General features: G+C 29.2%; 2 protein-coding genes, 1 long non-coding RNA gene and 1 other non-coding gene across 5 annotated transcripts; 1 reads left to right on the top strand and 3 right to left on the bottom strand.

Moving 5' to 3' along the window:
- Positions 1 to 1,084: 1,084 nt before the first annotated feature.
- On the bottom strand, positions 1,085 to 11,080 carry LOC124941249 (phosphatidylinositol 4-phosphate 5-kinase 8-like). Of its 2 annotated transcripts, none has more exons than XM_047481545.1 (11): positions 11,022 to 11,080; positions 8,033 to 8,092; positions 7,829 to 7,958; positions 6,655 to 7,728; positions 6,341 to 6,508; positions 5,522 to 5,687; positions 4,075 to 4,185; positions 3,779 to 3,966; positions 2,806 to 2,960; positions 2,030 to 2,198; positions 1,085 to 1,546 (listed from the first exon to the last, which is right to left on the bottom strand). In XM_047481545.1, exons 3-11 carry the CDS (start codon positions 7,843 to 7,845, stop codon positions 1,261 to 1,263), a joined length of 2,334 nt encoding a protein of 777 aa, XP_047337501.1. In that variant the 5' UTR covers positions 7,846 to 7,958; positions 8,033 to 8,092; positions 11,022 to 11,080; the 3' UTR covers positions 1,085 to 1,260. The 2 variants fall into 2 exon arrangements, with proteins under 2 accessions (XP_047337501.1, XP_047337500.1); XM_047481544.1 differs by having other exon boundaries at positions 10,881 to 11,055.
- TRNAW-CCA lies at positions 8,825 to 8,898 on the top strand. Its single transcript has one exon. It is a non-coding gene; the product is annotated as a tRNA-Trp (tRNA).
- Positions 11,081 to 13,024: 1,944 nt separating the features above from the next.
- Positions 13,025 to 15,210, bottom strand: LOC124944015. Its single transcript, XR_007099786.1, has 4 exons — positions 15,083 to 15,210; positions 14,316 to 14,410; positions 14,041 to 14,113; positions 13,025 to 13,323 (listed from the first exon to the last, which is right to left on the bottom strand). It is a non-coding gene; the product is annotated as an uncharacterized LOC124944015 (long non-coding RNA).
- A 9,345-nt stretch (positions 15,211 to 24,555) lies between these two features.
- LOC124942443 lies at positions 24,556 to 26,972 on the bottom strand. Its single transcript, XM_047482957.1, has 6 exons — positions 26,735 to 26,972; positions 25,660 to 25,759; positions 25,471 to 25,591; positions 25,273 to 25,394; positions 25,079 to 25,200; positions 24,556 to 24,730 (listed from the first exon to the last, which is right to left on the bottom strand). Exons 1-6 carry the CDS (start codon positions 26,859 to 26,861, stop codon positions 24,558 to 24,560), a joined length of 765 nt encoding a protein of 254 aa, XP_047338913.1. The 5' UTR covers positions 26,862 to 26,972; the 3' UTR covers positions 24,556 to 24,557.
- Positions 26,973 to 27,995: the final 1,023 nt, after the last annotated feature.

Raw genomic sequence — 27,995 nt, 5'->3', positions numbered from 1 at the left:
CATGACCACCTAAGATTCCTCTCTTCTCATGGACCAACTGATCTCATAATATTATGTATTCATTGGGAGAAGAAGCTCTATGCTTTGTTTGAGTTTTTGCCTTTTTAAGATTTGAGTTATGGTTTTAGTCTAAACCTAATCTGGTATAAAAACAATTATTATTTGCATAGTATGAAAATTCTACCAAAATGTCTTTATTAAACCTTTCAGTCAAAATCTGTAATAATTTCTATTAAAAAACCATATTAATAATGGGGTCAAAATCTGTAATAATTTCTATTAAAAAACCCTATATATTAAATGGGAAGTTCTACCGATAATTTGGAGACGAAGTTAGCTAGTTAGGTCAAAACTTCATAAAATAACAATTTCTAAGGAATTTTGTATTGTTAGCCGATGCAACATTTGTTTAAAAAGAAAAAAAATGCATTGATCATATTCTTTTTCATTGCGATATTGTCAAGAACATGTGAGTTTTTCTATCTAATATAGAAGACTTCTAGATCAAATGGATTGAATGACAAGAATATCGCGGGATAAATTATAGGTACAAATACACATCTGCACTTGATCCGAAAAATGAGTCTGGTAAGAAAAAATACAATCTTATTGACATTTAAATTTTTTATGTTATTTTCTTATTTTTTTCTGTTATGTTAAAATCATCCAATTCAAAATATGTCACCAAAACCAAGGGAAAATCCTTTAAATCATATATATATGAGAATGAAAACCTAAATATATCCATAGATTATTATTATTATATATGAGATATATGGGCCAGAGACCTTAAAAACATATTAATTATAATCATGCTTTAAATTAAATATCTATAATTCTGAAAGAAAATATAAAAAAGCTAGAAAAAATTGTCTGGTCTGCTAAGCCAGTGAAAGCCATGCACTGAATGAAGCAGATGGGACCCACAGACAAGAGTGACATCAATGCTTCAGTCTGTGAATCTGTGTGGGTGGTGGTGTGATATAATAATCAATCCCCCCTCCCTTTTCCCCTCTAAACAAATAATATTAATTTAAAAACTCATCATATATTATATATATTATACATATTTTAAATTTAATAATTATTTTTAATTGACATTATTCCTATCTTATGTCCATTGAGAAATGATGATAATGATTACATTTTATATTACATACTCTTAACAAATTAAAGCTATCTACACCATTTGCTCACACACTTGCAAAAGGACCAAATTAAGGGGAGAAATAATGGACAAAACCATTACAAAGTGTCACCTTATTGGCTGCTGATTGGAAAAACTCTTTCGAGAAAATCGATGAAGCGTTTTGAATACACCTTAGTTTCCACTGCAGATATCGACATGGGATCGTATCGCATGGATTTGCAAGCATGCTCGACTTTCTTTTTCATATTGTATTCCTGTAATATGTCGATTATTCCAAGATAGAGAACTACATCATATACCTCGAATAGTTCGACTTCTGAATCTGACTCGTTTGACTCGTCTTTTAAAAGTCTCCTGGCCTTGGCTGGCATATTCACCCCTAATTGCACACGCAACCTACACAATATTTCATTAACATGTTATATTCTCCCATTAATCATGAGCAGAAAAACCATCAATAAATTTCTGAATCTGTATAAATATGTTCTGTTTCAAACGTAATCTCATCTCATCTCGGGCCACATGCAGATGAAATACTTGACATTGTTCTTTTTATTCAAATCCAAAATGTGTTTTCGAACAGGCTCATGCATGTATATGTTTTTGTATCGGATCTGGAATAGTTTTTTGAATATTTGGGTTAGTAGCTTGTTTCCTAATCGCTCTGAAGAAAATCGTTAGGCCTGTTTGATTCAGCTTATTCGTTCAAGATAATGTAGAAGCTTATGAATAAGATGGATCAAATGAGCACTTTGTTTGACCAAGTTCAGTTTCCAGATGTGGTCTAATCTGAATCCACATTCAGATAAAAAAATCTAACCAAATTTTTTGACAAATTTGATTTAATTAATTTATGGATGGATGGAGGGAGTTTAGTACCTTCCGGTTCCGGGGAGGAGGAGATCAACCTCCTTGTCCCCTACAGAGTAAGCTCTCAAAGTATTTCCACGAATATGAGGACCGGGTGCAGTGCTGACAGAGCTTGGTTCATGGGTTACTAGCATTAGACCGTTGGGAGGAATCAAGAGTTCCCCAGATGATGTAAAACCTGAAACGATAATAGACTATAATAAAACCTTAAGGATGTTCCCATTCTTTCTTCTTCCATTCTACACCTCAAAAACGTCACCATAAGAGCCATGCGATTCAAATATTCAATCTAAATTCCACAACTACTTCACTATAAGAAAGATTTTAGCCAACAATATATTATTATTTCCTCATAAGTTGAATAGAAGCCTATGTTGATATTGACATCAAATTTGCAAGTCTTATTTTACCTACATTTTCAGTCCCTTGTATTTACATTCGAATCTTATCTAAAATATAAGCTAGTTCAACTATCGTAAAAGAAGATGGTCAGTGGACAGCAAATATTCAATAGCATTGCATCTCAGAAATTGTATGTAGAAATATGATAATAGACACAAGAAAAAACCAACACAGATATGCTATTGTTTGATGTGGGTTATTTGTGGCTTCTTTGATATGGGCTTATTTCAAAATAATCTTTCACTATACTATTTGAAATCCATATACTATTTGGGAAAAAAATGCACAGATCAAACAAACAACGACATAATTAGATGCTGGAAAATTTTCTACTATGACAAGAAAGATATAGTTATAAATAAGAGATGGAAAGGAATGTCTACCATCATTTTGAGGTAAGTTCTCATGCTTGTGTATTTCATCTGGAGGCTCTAATAGGGCCGTTAGATGGTCAGGAGCTCTGAAATGCAACCCCAATAGAAGACTATAATCAATTATATCTTGGGATTCCAAGAACTTGCAATCCAGATGGATTTGGCTGCAAACATGCCAGAAAATATATCACAATTATCAAAGTGTTAAATCATCGAGATTTCAGTATTTCAATGGTGTGACCGAAAGGTAGAAAATAATGGAAGATCAGACATCTCATGTGTAATCCCAGTTTTAAGAAGTGAAATCATAACATTTTTTTGCACTTCCAAATTTCAGTTGAGAAACCAATAATCTTCAAATAGAGAAGCAATCTATTGATTTATAGGTTATATCAATGTTTCAGAAGGCAAAGGCAATGACATTGAAGTTACATTTTGTGATCTTATCTTATAGTTTCACAGCCAGCTTTCACACAAGTTAAGAACATTTTAGTACTCTATTCCAGTTGTTATTATAATCTAATGGAAGTTTCTTATGGCTTTTTCAGATTATTCAATCAGGAAAATCATGAAGGCTTTGTGGTATGAACGGAAGGTATCAGTCTACCCTCTGAGAGTATTAGGCCTTGTTTGATTGACATGGGCTATTTTGGAAAATTTCCAAATAACCGACTATCCACCATCCAATCAGCAATCTACTCATCAATCTATCATTCAAATCATCAACTAAAATAGTAAATACTACCTATTTAAAAATATATATAAATATATACCCCTAGTCTTTTTACCCAAATAACTTGATTTCTATAACCTACATCGAACAAGATTATTGGAAAATAATCACTTGGTTATTATCCAGATCAAATAAGGCTTTGGTCTTTGGCAGAGGAGGATAAATTGAGAAACAACAACTAGTAGCAACAAGCTGATGCAGCGAAGAAAACAAAAACAGAATCATTTAGAAGCTAAAGAAAGGACATACTCAAAAAGTGCCCCTCGGAGTAACTTATCCATTTCAAACTCATATGACAAATCAAGATCTTTCAATGTGGGGTTTTCACTAATCTTATCTGGGCTGGTCAATCTTCCTTGTCTTGAGCCTTTCAGATCAAAACGACGATGTATTCGCAACTCAGTGAGGAACATGTTCCCCATGACAACAAAACGCACCTGAAAACAGTATATTAACTAAAGCTACAACAAAGAAAAGAAAAAGGTGGGATGCAGGGGAAGAACTGTGGGAACTAAGTATGTAAACCATGGGTAGACTCCAGTTACCTTCTTTCCTCCTCCCCATGTAATTCTGTGGAGTCCAAAAAATTTCGTAATGAGAGTGTTCTCATTTTCTTGAATATGCTTATAATAGCTGGGTAGCATTTTCAGTAGAGTCTGTTGACAATAAAAAGTCAAAAATTCATTAAGCAGGAATGAGATAATTAATGCTCAATGTACTATCAGACAAAGTTAATTGCATTTTACAGAAATTTAGTAGTTGCAACGAATACTCCATCCTTTCCATTTTACATGCAATAGAGCACAAATGAACTTTTCTAGTCAAATGAACACTTACTTTCAATATTTATAGAGAACTTTATTATACGTATATACCTTCTTGACAAACTAGTGGGGGCATTTCAGTCATCAAATATTCTCACCCACTTCTCTTAATCTCTGTGTAAGAGTAAGTGAAGTAAAAATTAAAGGAACTGTGCATACAACCAAGACAATGTTAAATAATGGCTTGAGAACAATCAGGCACTGTATACATCTTTGGCTCAATTACTACCAATTGGCTTCTTGTAGTACATCTCTGAAGTTTCTTCAATAGTAGTTTCCTATTAGGTTAGACCTCCACTGAATATAGATTAAAAAAAAGTTCACTCTAGGGGCAGTCCAGCATATTTTAAAACTGAAAGGAGCAAAGCCTAGCAAACATGAAGCTCCATGTTGACCTAAGTTCTTTTGAGAATTGGACATTTAAACTTGACTTAGTTTTTTGATCTCTCTGGTTGATTTGTATTTGTCTGTTTATCATTTTGATTAGCTCGTGGAACTTATGTCGTGACTTGTACTTGGATGTTTCACCACGGTTTATGCGACTTTCGCATCAACCACGGATAATGAAAAAAGGTGTATCCTTCAAAAGAAAAACTTTAAAGTTAGAAAAAGGTAGCTGACATGCAGTGAGCAGCACAAAGTTTAAGGAGGTAGTTGTTATTCTTTGAGAGTCGGATTGCTTAAAATCTAATTGTTGCCAAAGACGATATAGAGTTACTACCAACTGAGTGAGACTACATTCGGTTTTCTTGTTCTCATGTTAGATAACTGAGTCCATTTGATGAGTGATTTCGGACTCAGATTATGGTGAGAAACAGTGACTAAATATTGGAGTTTTTTCCAAATCAAAGGAGTATAGTCAACACTAGCCGGAAAACAGAAGGCCATTCTATTCTCTGTGATATTCAAAGTCGATTACAATTTTTTGAAGGCCACCCCATTCGGAAACTCTTAGATGTAAAGATAGAAAACAAAATATGTATTTAAACTGAGATCCATTCATGTATGCCCTTCATTGTTTCTATTTTCTCTTTTTCCTTCCCTTAATTTATCTGGGTATTCAGGGAGGACTGGTGAACTGGTTATTCAAACAAGGAAAAAAAAAAAAGAAGAATCTTGGTGGAAGATTTTCAGTTGAAATGTATACATATTTATTTGGAATTCATACCTTCACTTCATATCTTCGCAGAGTTTTGATTACAAATCTGTCATCCTTTGAAAGATAAAAGAAGCTGCCACTTTTTCCTGGAGAAGAAAGCTCCCTCAAACCATCGTCGCCACAGATAGACATCATGTACTCTGCAGCATCTAGCTTAAACATCTCCCTCAACATCCTATAGAAGGTATCCAGGAGTGAGACAACTAATTCATACTATATGTCCTGTACCTATCAATATAACTGAATTCACAAGCTTACAAGGGTGTAATATGAGCCCTTATAAGGGAAAATAGAAAGTACCAAGACTCGAAACTTCTAAAATACTGAATTTGGTAATATTGTCATTATCCTGTTATCCCAAATTTGAGTGAAATTCTAATGTAATCAAATCGCCTATCTATAGTTTTTTAGCAACTTGGTTTGGAGAGAAATTTCAGTAGACCAGATAGGACTCCCATAATATTGAATTTTATTATATAAGGATATCTTTTATCTTTGTGTAGCTTATAAATAAAAATAGGCATACAATTTCCCAAAGGAAAAAAAAACTTTCCCATCAATAAATATTTCTCTCAATACGCCTTCTCTAAAGTTTTTTTTTGAAAAATGTCAACATTTATTAAAAAGAGCGCAAGATGCGTTTTAACACCTTCTCTAAAGTTTATAACTTAGATCTGGAGTCTGACTCTCATTTGCTAAACAAAACATGTGCTGTGAGTTAATTCAGTTTCAAAAACAACAAGGAGCATCAAGAGAAATAAATGACAACACAGAGATAACTTTCAAGATCATGTTAGTATAAGGGTATAGAATAATACTATTGAGCACCTGAAAACCATAGGGCAGTAGTCCTTCCAGTAAAAGTCAACTGAATAGTGTGGAGGTGTAAGCTGAGAACCCTTTCTAGGAAAATGCATTCTTATTCTAGCCTGAGCTCCAAAATCGGAATCCCTTACTTTTCGCATGGGCACTGGTGTAATCTTGCCCACAGTGTACCTGTAAACTTAAAATCAGAAATTGAAATGACAGGTTCACATATAAACCTTGTTTGATGAAGGGTTATATTTGGATTCATCTAGATCATTCAGATTAACAAATATCAGTAGTTGCAATGAGGAAAACTGGTTTCATTATTTCCTCACCTGATACCGAGTTGCAGATTTAGCATCAAATTGTAACTCTTGCTTTTTTTAGCATCATTAGCACCCGACTTCTTTCTTGTTTCTTCAGTCTGAAACTTATTAACTTTTATACTTTTGTGTGGTCTCCTTTCACATTTAGTTGCCCTTTCTTTAATCAAAACCCCTTGCATGTATTCTCTTTCATACACAATTGTCCCATTAACCTCAGTTTGACCCTCATAAGCGCTTTGTGACAAAATGAAGTTAGAGTGAAGTGATGAGAATCCTCCACCAGAATCACCAACACTCCAATCTCCATTCATAATCGACGCCCCATTACATATTTGATCTAAGTTACTTCTGGAGCCGTTAACAGTCAACTTCTCAGAAATACTACGCTTGACCCTTGGAGATGAAATGAGACTCTCCACGGAGCTCATGGATGAACTATGAGATAGAAAGCGTTTACTAATGTATTTACGAGCAGAAAAGCTAGACCACTTCACTGTAGATATGTGCTTGTTTCTAGCAGGATAGTATGTTCCCCGTCCATCCTTTAGGTTCTTAGTCCATGTCCCAAAATAGTAACTTCCATCTGCAAATCTATAACAACCCGAGCCATGTCTAAGACCATTCAACCAAGAGCCATCAAATAAATCTCCATTCTCCCATTGCATAACCCCTCTACCACACATCTTCCCAGACTTCCAGTTCCCTATATATCTAGTGCCAGTTTTCCAGACATAGCCCCCTCTGCCTTCAGGCAACCCCTCTTTCCAGGAACCATCGTAGATGTCTGAGTTACTGTATTGCTTCCTGCCAATACCATGCTGGAGACTCAGCCTCCATGCTCCTCTATATACAGATCCATCAGCACTAGTAAAAGTCCCATAACCATGAAGGTAACCTCCAGAAAACTCCCCTTCAAAAGTTGCACCCGAAAGCCAAATCATCTTTCCATTGCCAGTAATTTTACCTCCTTCCCAGCTACCTTCATAAGCAGTCCCATCCGACCAGATATATTTACCCTTACCATGAGGAAGAAATCCCTTGAAGTTCCCAACATAGATGTCACCATTTGAGAACACTTTTTGGCTGGACAACAAAAACTAGAGGTCAACCTTCAAAAACATGGGCTGGTTAACTACCATCATTTCTGCCCTTTGTAAAAATGAAAGCAGAGGCGAAAACGTACCTGTCACAGCTGTCCATGATTGAGAATGACTGAATAAACTAGAAAATTGAGATGACTAGAAAACTCATCTTGGATGACCTGCTCCATCTTGTATAGGGATGCAATTCATTTATGTCCATTCTTGAGTTGACTGAGCAACCAAACTAAGATTAGATAGATAAAGATGAAATCTGAAACATGTGATAAACCTGATTCCTAATGAACCTTAAATTCTCGTGTCACTAAAAGTTCTTGTACTTCTGATCACTTCTCTTTGTTTGAAATCTGAAAAAGAAAGTGATGGCATTAGACTTCCTGCATATTGAGCATTAGAAAAGAAGAAACACAAAAGAAATAGCATATAGTCTGCTTAACTGATGATATGAACTTAATAAGTGAATTCCAAAATAAAACATATAGTATGGAAAATCTTTCCTCCTAACCGGTGATATGAACATAATAAATGAATTCGAAAATAAACAACATTTGATATCTGTGAATTTGGATGTAGAGGCTGAAAAGAAAATCATTAAGTAGCACATTCTTTAACAGAAAACTGCCTACGCAACTAGGAAATTAGCAAATACTTTTGACCCATTAAAAATAGTATAAGTATCTGAGACATCTCTGGTAAATACAGTCTCAGGACAAGTTCCTCATTTCTCAACTGCAGCTAGACAACTCTAATATTTTTCATTTTCCATACCAAGGAAATGAGTTTCTTATTCCAAGTAATTATACCCCCATCTACCACAAAAAACAGTAAGAGTTAAGAAAATAAACTCTGGAAACTAAAATTTGAATCCATCAGATGAACGAGCACATGAACTTCCCACGTGTATATGATCAAGACTTCAAACTCAAACTCAACTACCTGGAATCAGGATAGACTTCAAAACATAAGTTTCTGTACATCTACATAAGATATGATGTGGATGACCAATTAACATCAAGAGGAAGTATACTGCCAAAAAGAATAATTTTCTTTACTTACAGTCTTATCTATCTATTACAAAAGCGCTCTTAGTTCAGTTCGGTAGAACGCGGGTCTCCAAAACCCAATGTCGTTGGTTCAAATCCTACAGAGCGTGATTCCAATCTTCCTAAATTGAATTATACTAAAAAGACTTCAACAGTAATCTGAATGGACATCTCAATCTTCCTAAATTGAATTATACTAAAAAGACTTCAGCAGTAATCTGAATGGACATCTACTGCTAAATTTCCTCAAACATAATTTTCTGATATTTTGCTGTCCTTATGACTCACTGCCGATTACTAACAATTCAAAATAAGTTCACATATATAATCCAACGTATATCCAAGCATTAGATTATTAAATAGGGATCTAATATAAATCCATTGAAACAGACGATGCTACCAATATTCATATGAAATCAACTATCAAGTGTATCCATAGATGGAAGGCGGCACTTCTTCAAACTCAAAACAGATACAAACAATGTTCAATCAAGTGTATTGATATAGCTCACCACTAGCTAGATTGTTAACGATAGTTCAAGATTATAAACTGACATAGATCATGCAAACACTAGATTATCAAATAGGAATCTAGTATAAATCCATTGTAACAAACGATATTGTTACCAATTCCATATGAAATCAACTATCAAGTGTATCCATAGATGGATGTTGGCGCTTCTTCAAGCTCAAAACAGATACAAAAATAAACGATCAAAATCAAGTCTATTGATATAGCTAATCACTAGCTAGATTGTTTTTTTTTTTTAATTAATGGAGAATTAGCATGACACCCCCACAGTCATGCCCCGCAGTAGCTAAATTGTTAACATTGGTCCAAGATTATAATCCAACATAGATCATGTAAATACTAGATTATTAAATAGGAATATAGTATAAATCCATTGAAACAAACGATATTGTTACCAATTCCATATGAAATCAACAATAAGGTGTATCCATATATGGATGAAGGCGCTTCTTCAAGCTCAAAACAAATACAAAAAACGATCAAAATCAAGTGTATTGATATAGGCTCACTAGCTAGATTGTTAACGTTAGTTCAAGATTATAATCCGAGATATAGGAATCTAGTATAAATCCAATGAAACAAAACGATGTTGTTACCAATTCAATATGAAATCAACTATCAAGTGTATCCATAGACGGATGACGGCGCTTCTTCAAGCTCAAAATAGTTAAAAAAAAAACGATCAATCAAGTGTATTGATATAGCTGTTCACAAGCTAGATTGTTAAATAGGAATCTAATATAATTCATTGAAACAAACGATATTGTTACCAATTCCATATGAAATCAACTATCAATTGTATCCATAGATGGATAACGGCGCTTCTTCAAGCTCAAAACAGATACAAAAAACAATCAAAATCAAGTGTATTGATATAGCTGTTCACTAGCTAGATTGTTAATGTTAGTTCAAGACTATAATCCGACATATAAGAATCTAGTATAAATCCATTGAAACAAAACGATATTGTTACCAATTCAATATGAAATCAACTATCAAGTGTATCCATAGACGGATGACGGCGCTTCTTCAAGCTCAAAATAGTTTTAAAAAAACGATCAATCAAGTGTATTGATATAGCTGTTCACAAGCTAGATTGTTAAATAGGAATCTAATATAATTCATTGAAACAAACAATATTGTTACCAATTCCATATGAAATCAACTATCAATTGTATCCATAGATGGATGGCGGCGCTTCTTCAAGCTCAAACAGATACAAAAAAACGATCAATCAAGTGTAATGATTGATATAGCTGCTCACTAGCCAGATTGTTAACATTAGTTCAAGATCATAATCCGTCATAGATTATTAAACAGGAATCTAGTACAAATCAATTGAAACAGACGATGTTACCACTACTATTCATATATGTCCATAGATGATGAATGACGGCGCTTCTTCAAGTTCAAAACAGATACAAAAAACGATCAATCAAGTGTAATGATTGATATAGCTGCTCACTAGCTAGATTATTAACGTTACTTCAAGTTATAATCCGACATAGATCATTCAAACAAACACTTCTACTATAAATCAATTGAAACAGACGATGTTACCACTACTATTCATATATGTCCATTGACGATGAATGACGGCGATTCTTCAAGCTCATAACAGATACAAAAGAACGATCAATGATCAATGATCAAGCTAGAACAAGAATGATATGAAATCGAAGAATTCAGAATCATACATACCATAGAAGTTTCTCGCGCTCTCCGATTAGGAATTTGATTCAGTAGGCCATCTCTCATCTGATTTCATTTCACATATCATTCAAAGGTTAGGGGAGATGAATGGCGGTTGATTAGAACAAACGGACACGTGTCAATACAGGAAGATGACACGATTGGAGGTGTATGAAGCATAAAGTGATCCGAGATGTAGGTGATTAAACATATTTTGGACTATTTGTTACGAAAAGCATCTTGTCTTTTTCTTTTTAACTCTGTTTCAAATAATTCCCTGTGACCACAATTCACAGCTCAGATGACGTGGATTCCTTCTAGATGCACGTGTCGAATATCCATTTGTCGTGCATTTTAATCCAAATGCTTTTGAAAATTATTGTTTTATTTATAAACTTTTAAATTTTATTTAGGGTTAATCAATTTGTATTAGAAATTATATTTTCAAATTAAGAAATTGGTTAATATATTATTTGATTCTTTTAAAAATAAAATTATTTAAATACTCAATTCAAGATTAAGACTATGAGATAGAGTTAGCTCAATCAAAAAGAATATACCTAACTTACCCATATGTTTAATTACTTAATTTATAAATAAAAATATTTTAATTTTCATTTTAAATAAATTAATTTGTTTTTTTATCAACAAATAAGAATTCAAATTCTTTATTATATTTTCAAATATTAAATTACTTAAAATCATTAAAATAATTATGTTTTAAATTTACAAAATTTAAAGATTAAATACAACTTTTTTTCTTAAATTTTATTTATGTTTAAAAGTTCAAATAGTTATATTTTTTTAAAAAAAAAATAATAAAAAAGTCAAAAACCCTTGTTGGATTTGATTCAAACGTAGAAATTACTCCAACAAGTGAAATAAAAATTTTATTTTTTATCTTTTAAACCGAATTTTTTAGTTTTTTAAATCGGCTCTTTTCACTTGGTGAGTTAAAATCCGTCAATGTTATATGTGGGTAGAACTTTTTTTTTTTATTCACATTTTCAATGTTTTTATAGTATATAAATGTTCCATTAAAAATACATAATCAACTATAACTCCCACTCTGTGTTTCCTTATATACTTTATCATTTTAATAAATAAAATTTGTATCATTTGACTGTTTAATAGACTTTTAAATATAATTTTAAAATAATAATAATTTCAAATAACTATTTTTTCATTAAATTACCTTAATAACCCAAGATCAAACAAGCTTCAAATAGAAAAAATAAAAATAAAACTTTCAAAAATAGTAATTACTAAAATATTTTATCTAAAAGTATAATAACATCCCAATAATTTGCTACCAAACTTTTATACAGACTCCCAATAATGATTTAAACGAATCAATAAAATTGAGTTTATATATTAAAAAGGGAAAATAATTGTTCTATATCACCAATAACAAGGGATTAAATTGTTTTTAATGCTACTAATGGATTATTGCACAAGTTCGAATCTTTCCATTAAAAAACATTTTATAGAAAGAATATAAATCTCATAGCAAATCTCTTTTCCAATCTTCTACCTTAAAAAATAATAATATATTTCATGTTCATACATTACATGCTTATATCATGTCAAAACTAGTCATTTTCATGAAAGATATTCTTAATATTAACAAACATAAGTATTCTTTCAATTAAATATCATAAATTTGTGACAGCGCACAATTAAAATAAATAAATCATATTATCTTAACCTCTATTTTATTCGAATAAACCAAGAATTGAACATGAATCCTCGGGTGAGTGGGTAACATGACATTAATTCTTAATCAATATATGACTAAGAACTTTACTTTGATAAATAGTCCTTGAATTTAGTTTGAGAATAAGACAAGATTATTATTGATATAATTAAGTTATATTATCTCATCTAAATTAATATCGTGATAAAATAAGAATTCATTCATCTTTTAATATTACCAATAATTAACAAAAACCCCACAAAAGTTTTAGGGGGTAAAATCAAAACAATTAAAAAGTTCAAAGGGACAAAATACAAACTATCTTGTATGAAAGTTTTCTTTAGAAAGGAAAAGGAGGTTTGATATGAATACATATTAGTATAATTTAGATTATTGATAACACAAAAGAAGCATCCTATTCATAATCCTCATACTAAAAAAGACCATAAGATTGTTGTCTATAACATCCAATTTCAACAAAACTCCTCGTATTCAAATAAAATTAACTTACAAATATAACACAGATGAGCTAATCACATTAGCAGGAGACTGTCCCGGTTCGTCAAGATTTATCGATAGGTTGATCCTTGCTGTGGTAGTTTATCAAGGCTGAATCTGAAAGAAAAACAATGAAATTATGTAAAACCCTAAAAAAGCCGAGCCAATTCTTGCTTCTTTCTTCATAAGCAGCACTGAAATAACCTTATTAGCAAAAACAACACAAAAACTAAAAATAATTCATGTTTACACATCATACAATATTTTCATGAAAAAAATCTGTATCCCTTTTATTTGGAAAAAACACCAGAACCAAACCAGCTCTTCAACAAATGCTAGAAATTTTTCAAACGATAGCAAAACAGGCTAATGAAAATAAGCATTCTAAAAAAGTACAGTTTTTTTTATCTGAAAGAGGCTAACACAACATTCCACCGACATCCACACTTCAGTCAAAGTGAATCGAACATGAAACATCAGCCTCTTAGAGTCTTAGTTCAACATTAATCTTACCACTTTAGCTATCATGGGTAAGGGAATAACCCATAAAAGTGACCTTGTATAACAATTTTTGTGCATGGATTCTGATTATTCATCCTTCAAACAACTTGAGAAGCAGTTATTTCTTAATATGATATGACTGACATTTATGAAAATACCATTTATAATGAGTTCAATTGATAAAAGGATTATAGACAATACTTATGAATAAATGTTGCAAGTTGATATTGATCAATGTAAGAAAGGTGGTTTAATTAGCCCCCCTCTACCCAAATCTTCAACCACTTACAAATTCCATGTTATCTGTATTAAAATATGGAAATGATTACACACCTCGTATAGAACTGAGTGGCGTGTTGAAAACTGTTGTAGCAAACATACCAAATTAGCATAAGCACCAGAGTGTCTAATAGAATGTCAAGGCTTCAAACTTATCAATTTCAAGTAGTTACGTAATTCATAGCTAACTACTGAGAATTTTGTAATTAAAGATGAATAGGAAGAAACAAACATATAGTTTATTATCCTCTTCGAGAATTGCTTTAGTAATACCCCTGTATAGATTCAATGGTTATATGAAAAAATTGTTTGACAAATATCGAGGATACTGAAAAGACACCGCTCCCACCAGTCCAACATATAGAGCCCAAATGTGACATTGTACAGGTATATTTTTCGCTGAACCCAATTCATAGCTCTAGACCTGAAAGCAGAAAGAAGAGAAGCTTTTGATATCCTACTAAAGGAAGAAGATAGCTGAACTAAATCAACCATCTTATTCAAATCTTTGAAACAAAGTACAGTATGATTCAATCCTAGTTCCAAACAAACAAAATGTAAGCCTTTGATTATCTCCCATGTCATTTCAGACTAAAATCTAGTTCACCCAATTTTCTAAACCCTAGGAAGCTGCAAACAATGAAGGCAGAAACAGTGGTTTACATGAATTCAATGTAAGCTGCAAATAAATCTGTAAAAACCCATAAAAAATTCTCTTATTCAAATCTTTCAAACAAAGTACAGTATGCTTCAATCCTAGTTCCAAACAAACAAAATGTAAGCCTTTGATTCTCACCCGTGTCATTTGAGACTAAAATCTAGTTCACCCAACTTTCTAAACCCTAAGAAACTGCAAACAATGGAGGCAAAAACAGTGGTTTACACGAATTCAATGTAAGCTGCATATAACCCATAAATTTCTGAACCAGTTGTCTCACGCGGTTGATACCTACTTCATGAATCTCAACAAAATGCAGGAAACTCTCGAGGAAATAAGTAATATGTTAATGATGAACATGAATCATTGATAATTTGTTGGTGATCTATATAATCAAATTACAAGACCTAATTTGAAGTAAAACAGAGAAAGATTTACCCGAGAATTAGCAGATGCTACTATAGTCGGATTTGGGGGTTAAGCTGCCAGACTCCGGCCGCTTCGTCCGCCTCTATCTTTCTGTCGATCGCTTATTATGATGTAGAGTTTGCTCATTTCTATGTATATTTCAAAACTACAGTATCATATTAAAAACAATTGATTACTCATAATTTTATATTTTATTTATTAAATTTAATTTAATAATACATTTATATATATATATATATATATAATTATAATTATAATTATAATTATACTTTAAATTTAAACACATCACGACCATCTATCTAATAATAATAATAATAATATATATATATATATATATATAATACTTTAAATTTAAATTTATCAAAATCATTCCTGTCATAGGATAAATTCTCTTTTTATAATAATTATTTTATCTCTTCTAATATATATATATATTCTTATATATTTATATGATTAATAATAATTATATAAAATAAATTATATAGGTAAGATGGGAGATATATAAATTAATAAGAAAAAATAAAATATATATATATTATATATATTTACATATGATGATAAAAAAATTAAAAAAAAATATAAAAAGAAATTAATTGTTATTTTTAAAAAAGTCCATTTATATTCAAAATAAAAAAAAAAATTATTTAAGTACAACAAAGAAGACATAAAAATAACAAATTTAAAAATAATACTTTTTATAACAAAAAAAATTATTTATATATATATATATATAAAAAATAAATAAATATGTAATATTATATATAATTATGTATATATATATATATGAATAAGTCTATATTATATATATTTTCTTTCATTATTAATTTTATATAAATATATTTTATTATATATTTTTTCTTTTACTAATCATATAAAATATATATTGTCTTATTAATAATTATATATATAATAAATATAATATAATAATATATATATAGAATAATGATATATATACAGCATTCTTATACCTTATACACCACCTTCGCATAGCACCTACCTTATTTGGAAAAGAAAAAAAAAAATACTCTCTTGTAACTTTTTTAAGATATATTTTCTCTATCTTTTTAAATGAGGTAGGTGCTATGCAAATGTGCTGTATATGTATAAGAGTGCTTTATGTATCATTACTCATATATATATATATATATATATATATATAAGTTTTATAAATAATAATAACTAATTTTTATTTTCTAATTATTTTCTCTCTTATTAATTATCTATAGATATTATTTTTTATCATTAATTTTATATAAATACATTTTATTTTTTATCATACATTTTATTTTTTATCATACATTTTTTCTCTCATCATATATATATATATATAATATTTTCTTTATGAATATAAATAATTTTTTAGTTAGTATAAAAATTAATTAATTATAATAAATAATAAGTACAAAATATATATACATACACAAAATAATAAAATTATTTCAACAATCTCAAGTGTTCTAGCGGTTAAAGTGTTCACATTTCATGTTTAAGAGCAGGAACGAATTCGAAAACATACAAATTTAGATTTTCAAAAATGCATTCTTGACTATAATATATGGTGACGCAACTTTTAAACAAAGAATATGAGACATCTAAAAGTGTGAGGTCAGAATTAGTGATTGGTTTGACGAACATTTGAAAGTGTGAGGTCACAAGATAAAGGTCAGGTGGTGGGCGGTTTGTTGAGTGTGAATTCGGAATTAGTTGTTGGTTTGACGATCATTTTAAAGTGTGAGATCATGAGACGAAGGTTGGGTGGTGGGTGGTTTTTCGGCTGAGAGGATAAAGAGACATATAAAAAAGTGTTAGTCACAAGATGAGGGTCAATTGGAGGTTAGTGGTTAGTTTGATTTTGGATAAGAGGTCTGTGATCAATTGAGATTGATTGTTGATTTGTTGAAGTTGAAGTAAAAAAGATGTCGATTAAGATTGGTGAGTGATTTGTCGAGGGATAAAGAGACATATGAAAAAGTGTGAGTCACAAGATTATGGTCAATGGGTGGTTTGCCGAAAAGATAAAAACGCAATGAGAGGAGATAAAGAGACATGAAAAAGTGTGAGTGAGAAGATAAGGGGTCTGTTGGAGGGTTAGTAATTGGGTTTTGACGATGGATAAAATGTGTGTGATCAATTGAAATTAATTGTTGATTCGTTGAAGTAAGAGTAAAAGAGAGATAGACTAAAATATATTTTAGATTAATTTTTAATATTTATTTGTTATAAGATTGAGATAAATTAAGAGATATTTACAATTTTTAAATAGTTAAACCATTATCATTCAAATCTATAGAGGAATATTTGAATTCTCCTATTAAGTAAGGATATATATACTATGGATATGTTTGGTTAATAAACTATATCAATAGTGTTAATAAACTATATCAATAGTGTTTTTTTATATTTTTATTGTTGGTATAAATTATACCCTGTAAAATTTATACCTCATATTTAGTATAAAATAGTATCTGTATAGTTTAATTTTTAATTTCTTATTATATTTTTATTAATATTAATATATTAAATATTTTATTTAGTTTTAATATTATTATTATTATATATAATCATTTTTAATATATATATTATTTTAAATAGTCAATATTTTAATTAAAAAATATTTATTTTATAATGATAATTTTATTAATTATTATTTTCTATATTTACTTATATTATAAATAATGTTTTTATTTTTGTTTATTTTATTAAAATTATTAATAATATTTAAATTAAATAAACATAATTTATGTTTATATTATAATTAATTTTTTATATTTTAATTAAAATTATATTAATTATTAAATAATAACAAAACAATAATTTATAATAATAAACAATATTATTTATAATATAAATAAATAAATAAAATAATAATATTAATAATAATTTTAAATTAATATTTATTATTTATACAACTTATACTACATTCTTATACCAAACACAAAATTATAAACCATATACAACTTATACCATTTTTTATAATTCTTACCAAACATCAATAACTTATACAACTTATACTACTCTATATTATTTATACATCGTTACAATTTATACCTCTATACAACTTATACCCTATATAATTTGTACAACTTACCAAACACTATATATATATATATATATATATATATATATATATATATATATATATATAAATTATAAATTATAGATATAATTAAAGAATCTTTTATATATATATATAATTTAAGAATTAAGATATGCCTTAAATAGAATTTTATTTTTTTATAATAAAATAAATTACATGTCATTAATTACAAATTCAATTTAATAATATTATTGTTCATGATTTGGATGGTATGAATATAAATAATCACCATAGTGAAAATTAGGGACGGATTCAGGATTTCGAATTGGGGTGGGCTTGAAACAAATTTAGGGTGAGCATAAAATGATAACGAGAAAATTTTGAAAAAAATAAGTATATAAAAATAAAGTTTTACCATTTTTTTAATAATTAGAAAAAAAAACAATGAATTATATTAAATTTTTTTAAGAAATTAAGGGTAATGTCATATTTCTACCGTAAAATAAAATTTTATTTTTTTTTCGGGGTGGGCTTCAGTCCACCCCAACCCCTAGCTATATAGATTCGTCCCTGGTGAAAATAGTTTTTGAAATTGATTGAAGAAATTTTTTAAATGATAGTACTGTGTATTTTATTTTATCCAAAATTGATAATTAATTTATGGAGTTGCATAAATTAATAATTATAAAATTTTATTTTCGTGAATAATTAATTAATTAAAAAATATATTAATTATTTTATCTATTTTCTTATTAATATTTAGTCATTTCAATAAAATGCTATTAACAATTAATATTATTTTTAAAAAATGACATTAATGTTGTATTAAGTATCTTGAGATAAATTAAATAATTATTAATTTAATTGTTACTTAAATTTATAGATTTGAGTAGCTACTTTATTAAAATTCTAAACGATTAAAAACTACCTATTTCATTATCCCAAATTAAATATATATATATATATATATATATATATAAAATCCATTGAGGAATTCTTAATTCGAATTTTATTTCTATTGATTATCAAATTTAAAATAAAGAGTAATAAGACAATATTGATCAAACTCATTAAGTATAAACTCAACCACTTCAAGTTTAATCGATTTATTCTTTAAGGATAACTAATGACACTTTTACATATTTTTATATGAAATGTCACCAAAGGAGTGTCAAATAGTTTTTCAATAAAAATGTTATTAGATGATTAATTTTATGTATAATTTTAAATATATTCTATATATTTTTATCAATAATGTAAGATACATCTTTATGAATAAATAAAAAAAAATGAAAACGATTTTCTTCCAAGGATGTCATAATGGAAAATAATTAAAAACATCAATCTAACCCTAGATCATCAACTTTAATGTAAGTTTAAACATTCAATATAGTTTATCAATAATGTAAGAATATGCATTAAAGTTAAATAAATATGAAATCAAATAATAATTATTTCTTAATGATAAAAATGTTAAAAACAAAAAAAATAACTGATAATTTATTGAAATAATAATTTAGCTTTAGGAGATGCCCAATAACATTTCCTTAATTTAGACTTGATAAATTTACGGCGAGTCAATTCTGTTTTAGTATCAAATTTTCTTATACACAATATCATTTCTTGTAGGATTTTTCCATGCCTGAGTAAGAATTTTGCTAGACTCATGTATTTGTAATATTCTTTAAACAAGTTCAACTTAACCGTCCTTATATGATTAAGAAAATCGTTCATTTCCGGAATTTGATCTTCCCAGTATTTATCGTCGTCAATCTGTTGATGTAATTTCAATTAATAAATTTCATAACACATACTTTGCTGTGCTACTTTAAAAATCAAAGTACGAGGGACAAGAGCAATACTTACCCGACATTTATCGCTCTTATATGTTTCGATTGAGATGACAAGTGTTTCGAGGTTTGGAGAGTTTTTGAAGATCTTAGCAATCACTGAGAAATCGCTGTCATTGGAGCCGTTCATTTCATCATATGTCGAAATTTTGAGTGTTCTTAAACTCTCAAATTTATTTACTAAAATTTTCTTAAAATCATTTCCGGAGAAAATCTAACAAACAATAAAATTGAAAACATTCAAAAATAGTCAAACACAACTTTAACATTAATGAATTAAAAAGGAGGAGGAAAGATAACCTATATAGGGTCATGGTATGGACATATTTGAATTCTGGCTTCATCACTAATGGTTTAATAAGATCGTCATAATCAATAAACATGATATTTATTTAACCTTAAAACTCTCAAACTTTCGCAATTGATGATGCTCCACGGGATATTGAAATAAAGTTTGTTCACCACCTCCACATCTAGCTCTTGGATATTGTTGATTTTGGGATATTTGAATAAGAGATCCAAGGCCATAGAACTTAATTGAGAGGATTTCAATTTTAAGGTTTTGATGGTAAAGTTGGTGTCACGTAGAGATAAAGTTTTGTTGAGAAAATTGATGTCTCTAACATCGGATGGTAGTTCCATAGGGAACCGTTCCCTCGCAACATTAACCGGAAAATGAGGCGGAGGAGCGGCGATGGTTGTGAAATCGAGGGAGGGGATGGAAGAAAAAACGTTCTTCCAACTGTGTGAAAGAACGATAGTTTGGGCGGCGGATCTAATGGGTAAAAAGCCAAGAATATCGTGGATAATGTGGTCTGGAAGCTCACTGAGTCGATCCTCCTTTTTTAGCCCTTCTTCGTCTTCTTCTTCATTAGGGTTCATTGACGTCATAACCAACTTGTTTTTCATGAATCCATGCTGCATGGGGACCTATAATTATATATCTGAATCAAAATATAATATAATATTAATATTATAATAATTATATTATCTAAATATAATATTTTACAAGTATATACAATAAAATAACAATCTTATTTCTTACTATTTATTTTGAAAAATATTGATTAAAAAAGTGAGTGAATAGTTGTTGGATGATCGATCTTTTCTAGCATCTCTTTTTCTTTATTTCCTTAGTTTCCTTACAAAGAAAAATTATGAAATTATATATATAGATTTTCAAATAATTTCATACTTTAAATTGCAATAGAATATTCAACATGCATTCATTAATACAAAATTATGTTATTTTTTATTATTATTTATAGTATTAAAATATTATATATAAATATAATATATTTTAAAGACACATTTTTTTACCTTAATTTTTTTATTTATATTTTATACTTTAATGCAAATAAAAAATTAATTTTTATTCAATTTTGTTGACTAAACAATCATTTGTAAATTAAAAAAAAAAAAATCTATAAATTATAAAATCAAGTTTAGAAATATCTTGGTTCACATAATAAAACTAAATTTTGCTGATTATGCAAATAGAATGTATTTTCATTAGTAAGGAGAACATTAAATCTGATAAATAAAAAAGATACATAATAATGAGAAGTAAAATCTTTAATAAAGACTTTAACTTTACCCACAAACTTGTAAAACAAGTATGAACACATCAATTGAAACACAAATCTGATAATTAATAAAAACTTACAAGATTCTCAGACTATACCGATAGATAGATATGTATTGATAATCCTTAAAGAAAGGAAGAAAGAGATTTTTGGACAGTATATTAATTTTGTATACTCTTTACTCTTATCACTTTCTTGTTTTTATTGAGAATAACATACATTTTATTAGAAAAAAAAAAACTTTTTCTTCCGATCTTCCGTTTACTTATTAATATAAATCTTTTATTTTTCTCATTAATGCAGATCTTTCATTTCTCACATTATTGCAAATTTTCATTTTTTTTTGTAAAAGTTGTAATAGTCAGAAGTAATACAACATTCTTCCCCTTAGTTCTGGTGTGGTTCGAGATCACGAACACCGATCAGGTGTCGCATCATCACCAGTTTTGATGCTGACAAAGCCTTCGTAAGTATGTTGCCCTTCTGTTCATTCGTTCGAACAAACTCTACTTTGATTTGACTTTCTTCAACACATTCTCAAATGAAATGATATTTCGTGTCGATGTGTTTGCTACGATCATAAAAAACTAGATTTTTCATGAGTGCAAGTGCGGACTTGTTGTCAACTAGAGTTTCACTACCTTAGGTTTCAAACCACTTAGTTCGAACAACAATGATTTCAACCAAAGTGTTTGACACGCTGCCGTTGCTGCAGGTCATGAACTCTGCTTCACATGAGGATAGTGTCATTGTCTTCTGTTTCTGGGAGTTCCACAAAACGAGACTATCATTAACGTAAAACGCATTGTCTCTCGTACTTTTCTTGTCATCTAGGTCACCTACGAGATCACTATCAAAATAATCCACTATATCCTCGTCACCACCTCCTTTTCGAAACACTAGACCTAAGTGTATAATGCCTTAAAGGTATCGAAACACATGTTTCACTGCCTTGTGATGTATCTCAGTTGGCTTTTCTATGAATCTGCTAACAACACCAACAACATATGAAAGATATGGCCCTCGATATTCAGTTGCATATAAAGAGACATATGAAAAAGTGTGAATCACAAGATTATTGGTAGTTTGCCAAGAGGATAAAGAAGTATATAAAAAAGTGTAAGTTACAAGATTATGGTCAATTGATGTGAATGCTGAGAGATGATATATGTTAATATTAAATTTAAATAAAATTTAATTTTTACAAACTAAAACTAATTTTAAATTAATTAGATTTGAATAATATTAATTTTATTTAAAATATTTATAGATAAATAATATTTTGTATATATTTTTTATAAGTGTAAATGCATATAGTTTATGTTAGTTTACATATTTTTTCTTAATTTATTAGACACGGATCATAATTTTGTTTTATTTATTTATTTATTTATTTATGAAATTAGTCTGAAATTAAGTATGAAATATAAACAAGGAAGAAAAACAAAACAAAAGTAAAATACAAAAATTAAGAGATTAACTAATCCTAAAAAATGAATTAAGATTTTACACTCAAATAATTTATAATAAAAAATGATTGAACTGACCTACTAACTTTTTGAAAAAGAAAACTATTAAACCAAAACCCACTAACTTTCTAAAAAAAAATCAAATCTCTCGCGATAACAAATCAACCACCCACTAATATTCTAAAAAAAAATCAAATCTCTAGTGATAACAAATCAATTAATCCAGCAATATGACATGCCACGTAGACGGATTCAGAAATTGAAATTGGGTTAGGTTTGAAAATTCATGTTTTTTTTTTATAGAAAATTATGAATAAAAATGTATATCAAATCATGTTTTTGTCTATTTTTTTAATAAAAAAAAATTGTTTTATTTTTTTATTGAGTTTAAGGGGGGAATTATGATGGGGGGATATCATAGTTCTTGTTTAATTCAAAAAAAAATATTTATTTTTTTAGTATTAGAAAAATACATTAAAATATTAGAAAACTATGAGATTTTACAAAAATAAAATAAAATAAAAATTGAGTGGACTTAAACCCTCTCAGCCTTAATATATATCCACCTCTAAATTGCATCAAACAACCCATCTCAGCCTTAATATTTATCATTATTAGTGGTTTTTGTCACTTTATCAAATGGGTCTGTGTTTTCTTCTTCTATTTCCAATAGACTAGCTAATAGACATTTAAATTAATTTTGGGTGCATAAATAGAGACAAGTTATGGTGCCAAATACAAATTCCAAATGGCACAATGACTTGTATTGCTCTAAATTATGGACAGAATGTTACAAATGATAAAAAAAAAAATACAAATCTTAATTTTTCAGTTGCAGTTATCAATGGGTAGCTTCTTCTTCATCATGAGTGTTGTTTGTGCATGTACAAGTATAAGTCTCCACCATTGTTTCATCACCATTATTATTACCCTTTACTTTCTTGCATGAAATTTTCCATGTCTCATACAAACTTATTTGCCTGCATTTTCATGGAATATGGTATATAACATTAATTGAATCCCTACAAATAACCCTCAAATTCTAATGATTTTAACCCAAAACCCGAAAACTAACTGCTAGTGGTTTTAACCTTCACTAAAAACGTTATAATTTAAATAAAGTTCATACTAGTCGACCCCACAGAATAAACACCAATGGTTTAACTGTCTCATACAAACCCCACACTTTTTTTTATTTCTTTGAATCTACCGGAAACAAAAATTATAACTAGTGTTTCCAAATGGGGAATAGTCTAATTCAATCATAATTTAACAAAAAAAATAAAATCCATTTCCATTCTATCCAATCCAATTCATAATTTAAAAATGATTTCTTTTGATGGAAAGTTATAAATGAATTAGATTAAAATTCATCTAACCCATAGTCTAATTAAACTCATCCCTACAGGGGTATATATTTAATAATCTTATTTAAATAGTAAAAAGTATAAACAAAGTGAAGCAACCCAAACTTTTCAAAAACTATATAGAACATTTTTGGATTAAAACATGTTTTTTTTGAAAATTTCAATACAAAAAAAGTTAAGAAGAATACCTTTCTGTTTCGATATGCCTCTTTGCCAGCATGAGAGTTAGGAAGACAGGTACCATGGCTGCACATAAATGCTTTAAAGTGTGCCCACTTACTATATTGAAAGTCCATCCATAAATTTGCTCATCCAATGCTTCCTCCACTTTAGCTAGTAAGTAAAACCCTGCAAGTTATTCATGAAGATGCTAACAAATTATCCTGCAATAACAAATATCGATTCAATGTGAAATTCGTGTTATGATCTCTAAGGTTTCGACTTCTAAGAAGCTATACTAAATACTTCTCAACCTTAGTTGTGTAATTATGCCCAAGACGGAGTTATGATTTTAAATCTACCCGGGCTAATTTTTTTCCACAAAATCTACCTATGTCACACCCCGGTTGTAGTCTTATGGGTAAATCCGTCCTGGTTATGCCCCAGTCAATTGAAGAATTTGAGAAACTTTAGCAATGATTTGATTATGTTTCTTTACTCTGCTTTGATTTTACTGTAAATAAACAAGAAACAAACCTGCTGCCCAAAGCCAATATGAGGAATATGTGTACATAGGAGGCAAAACTATAGCCATTACAGGAATGGCAATGCATGGAACAAACTGAACAAGCGCATATGGACGAAGATCATCGAAGAACCTGCATCGCGATATGAAGATCAAATAATCAACAAACCAAAATAGAAGAGCTAAGGAAAAATTCTACACTTACCGCCAATAGAAAATACTTATAACACCAGCCAATAGAAGAGGAATAAGTGATAATGTTCCTTTTCTTTCATCAACTCTTTCAATAATAAAGATTGACATTACTGATGTAAAAGCAATAGTCATCTGCATTAACAATAAATCAATGTAAGAACAAATTAAAAAGCAATACCAAAGTGGACATTATTCAAAACCTCCTTACTGGCAAACGATCCCATACAAGACGTGCATCGTTTGGTTTAAGATGATAGTAAGATGATCCAAAAGCAACAGTAGATACACCAATGTAAAAACAAGTCCAACCGCAAATCTCTCCTCCTATTCTATGTAAAACAAGCTGTATGATTGTTACATAAAACTTGAGTCATTTGATTTAAGAATTGGTTATTACCTTAGCCTAAAGTAGTTCCCATGAAACATCAGTATTAACCCTACGACACCAATAACTAGAAATGGAAAATTTGAAATCACATCCAGTGTATTTGGAATACCTGAAAAATTGAATCAAAGTATCTTTGTTTCAGATTAAATGCTTGTGTATATATTGAATTGAATACCTCAAATAGGTTATCTATAAGGAAACACTCTGAAATAAACCAGTGCAATCTATCTCACATTCTCACTAGATCCTTTTCAAACGATTATAATCAGCAACAACGAAGAACATAATAGCTACAGCGAACAAATTCAATAATCCAACAATGAAGAAAATTGAACAATCAGAGGAAAACTGCATATCAACGCATTAAGACAAGATGGAATCAAAAGAGAGATCAAAAACTAGAAATGGAAAATTTGAAATCACATCTAGTGTATTTGGAATACCTGAAAAATTGAATAGAAGTATGTTTGTTTCAGATTAAATGCTTCAATATTGTTCACTTTTGAAGATATCTATAAGGAAACACTCTGAAAATAAACAGTTAATCAATTAAACCAGTAGAATCTATCTCACATTCTCACTAGATCATATTCAAACGATTATAATCAGCAACAACAAAGAAAATAATAGCTAACAGCAAAGAAATTCAATAATCAATGGATGAAGAAAATTGAACGATCACATGAAAACTACATATCATTGGCGTAGGAATTCAAACGCAAACGGAAGTTTGAACGCAGGAATTAAGACAAGATGAAATCAAAAGAGAGATCAATAACTAGAAATGAAAATTTGAAGATATCAAATAGGTTATCTAAATGAACAGTTAATCAATTAAACAAGTGCAATCTATCTCATATTCTCACTAGATCATATTCAAACGATTATAATCATCAACAACGAAGAAAAAATAACAGCTAGCTAACAGCGAGAAATTCAAACGATTATAATCATCAATAATCAACGGATGAAGAAAATTGAACGATCAGATGAAAACTGCATATCATCGGCGCGATAATTACAAACAGAAGTTGAACTAAAGGAATTAAGACAGGATGAAATCAAAAGAGAGATGATGAATCACCGAAGAATACGCGTTTGTCAGCGAAGTCATGATACTTCTCCGACTGTGGAATTGCTGGAGTCACAACCATCAACACTACAAAGCACACAATCGCTACTCCCCATGCGTAGATAGCTCGGCTGTGCATTTCTAGAGAGAGAGAGTAAGGTGAAAACTGGAAATTTGAAGCTGTAGAAATGGCAGGAAAACAGAAATCACAGATCTTGAAATAAATGATTTGCTTCTAATAGAAATTTTCATTTTTTTAATAGATTAATTTATTGACTTCTTACATATTTTGAATTTTTGTATATTAATTAAGGAAATTAATTTGATTATTAATTGTTAAAACTTAAATAATAAGATTTTTGAAGCTTTATTATCAAGATTAATTAATTTACACCTTCATGGTAAATACTAAATAGTTTATCTTGTTTATTTTATTGACTTATTTATTATAAAATTATTTGTCATACAAATGATTGTTTCCTCTTCAATTATGGAGGTGAGGTACATGTTGGATTATGTGGGATGGAAATATAGTATCATATAATTGAGTTTTTATTTTATTTAAATAAATTCAACTTTATAATCAAATTTAATCATTTTCTTTTGTATTTATCATGGTTTATTAGGTAGGCCCCTAAATAAACAGTTAAAATTGAATATATAATAATAATGCATGGTAACATGATATTTAATTAACTAAATGAGTTCATTTTTACTCATTTATCGAATATTTTAATATAACTTAAAATATATAAAAATAAAATTAAAAATAATTTATTTTTCATTTAGGATACCGAATCTTGAGAATCCGCTAGTTTGTAATTTATATTTAAATGTAACATAATGAAATTTTTTTTATTTCGGAGTCAATGTGTTTCATAATTTCTTTTAATTCAAAGTATTTCAGAGTCTATGTATTTCTTAATATATTTTCATTGGATAATTCTTAATGAAAATTGAACATCACATAATTGTTATCTTAAATAATTTATGTGACACTTATTCTTATAAATATAAACTCTTTTGTTGATATTTGATGAATATGGCAAGACAAATTAAAGAAATTTGTATTTAATCATTATGTGGAATAAAATGAATGCATCTCATATTTTTTCATCTCTTTTTGAGAATTTTTTTATAGGGATTATTTTTACTATATTTTTTAAAAAAATATAAGTGTTCTTTATTATAATCAAATATGATACATTTAATCATATAAGATCTATTAACACTTAAGCTATTTTAGTAGGTTTTTGGTTAACACGTTTAAAAT

The sequence above is a fragment of the Impatiens glandulifera genome, chromosome 6 (genome assembly GCF_907164915.1).
Source record: "Impatiens glandulifera chromosome 6, dImpGla2.1, whole genome shotgun sequence".
Lineage (NCBI taxonomy): Eukaryota > Viridiplantae > Streptophyta > Magnoliopsida > Ericales > Balsaminaceae > Impatiens > Impatiens glandulifera.
Note: the sequence above shows the minus strand (reverse complement) of the source record. Positions and strands in the feature narration are given on the sequence as shown.

Coding starts and splice junctions, on each gene's coding strand:
- LOC124941249 (XM_047481545.1), bottom strand. Junction 6,509..6,654: donor AATCTGCAACTCGGTATCAG/GTGAGGAAATAA, acceptor TTAAGTTTACAG/GTACACTGTGGGCAAGATTA. Junction 2,199..2,805: donor GAACTTACCTCAAAATGATG/GTAGACATTCCT, acceptor TTATCGTTTCAG/GTTTTACATCATCTGGGGAA.
- LOC124942443 (XM_047482957.1), bottom strand. CDS start 26,861: ATGCACAGCCGAGCTATCTACGCATGGGGAGTAGCGATTGTGTGCTTT. Junction 25,395..25,470: donor TTGTATGGGATCGTTTGCCA/GTAAGGAGGTTT, acceptor TTGTTAATGCAG/ATGACTATTGCTTTTACATC. Junction 24,731..25,078: donor ATATTGGCTTTGGGCAGCAG/GTTTGTTTCTTG, acceptor AATAACTTGCAG/GGTTTTACTTACTAGCTAAA.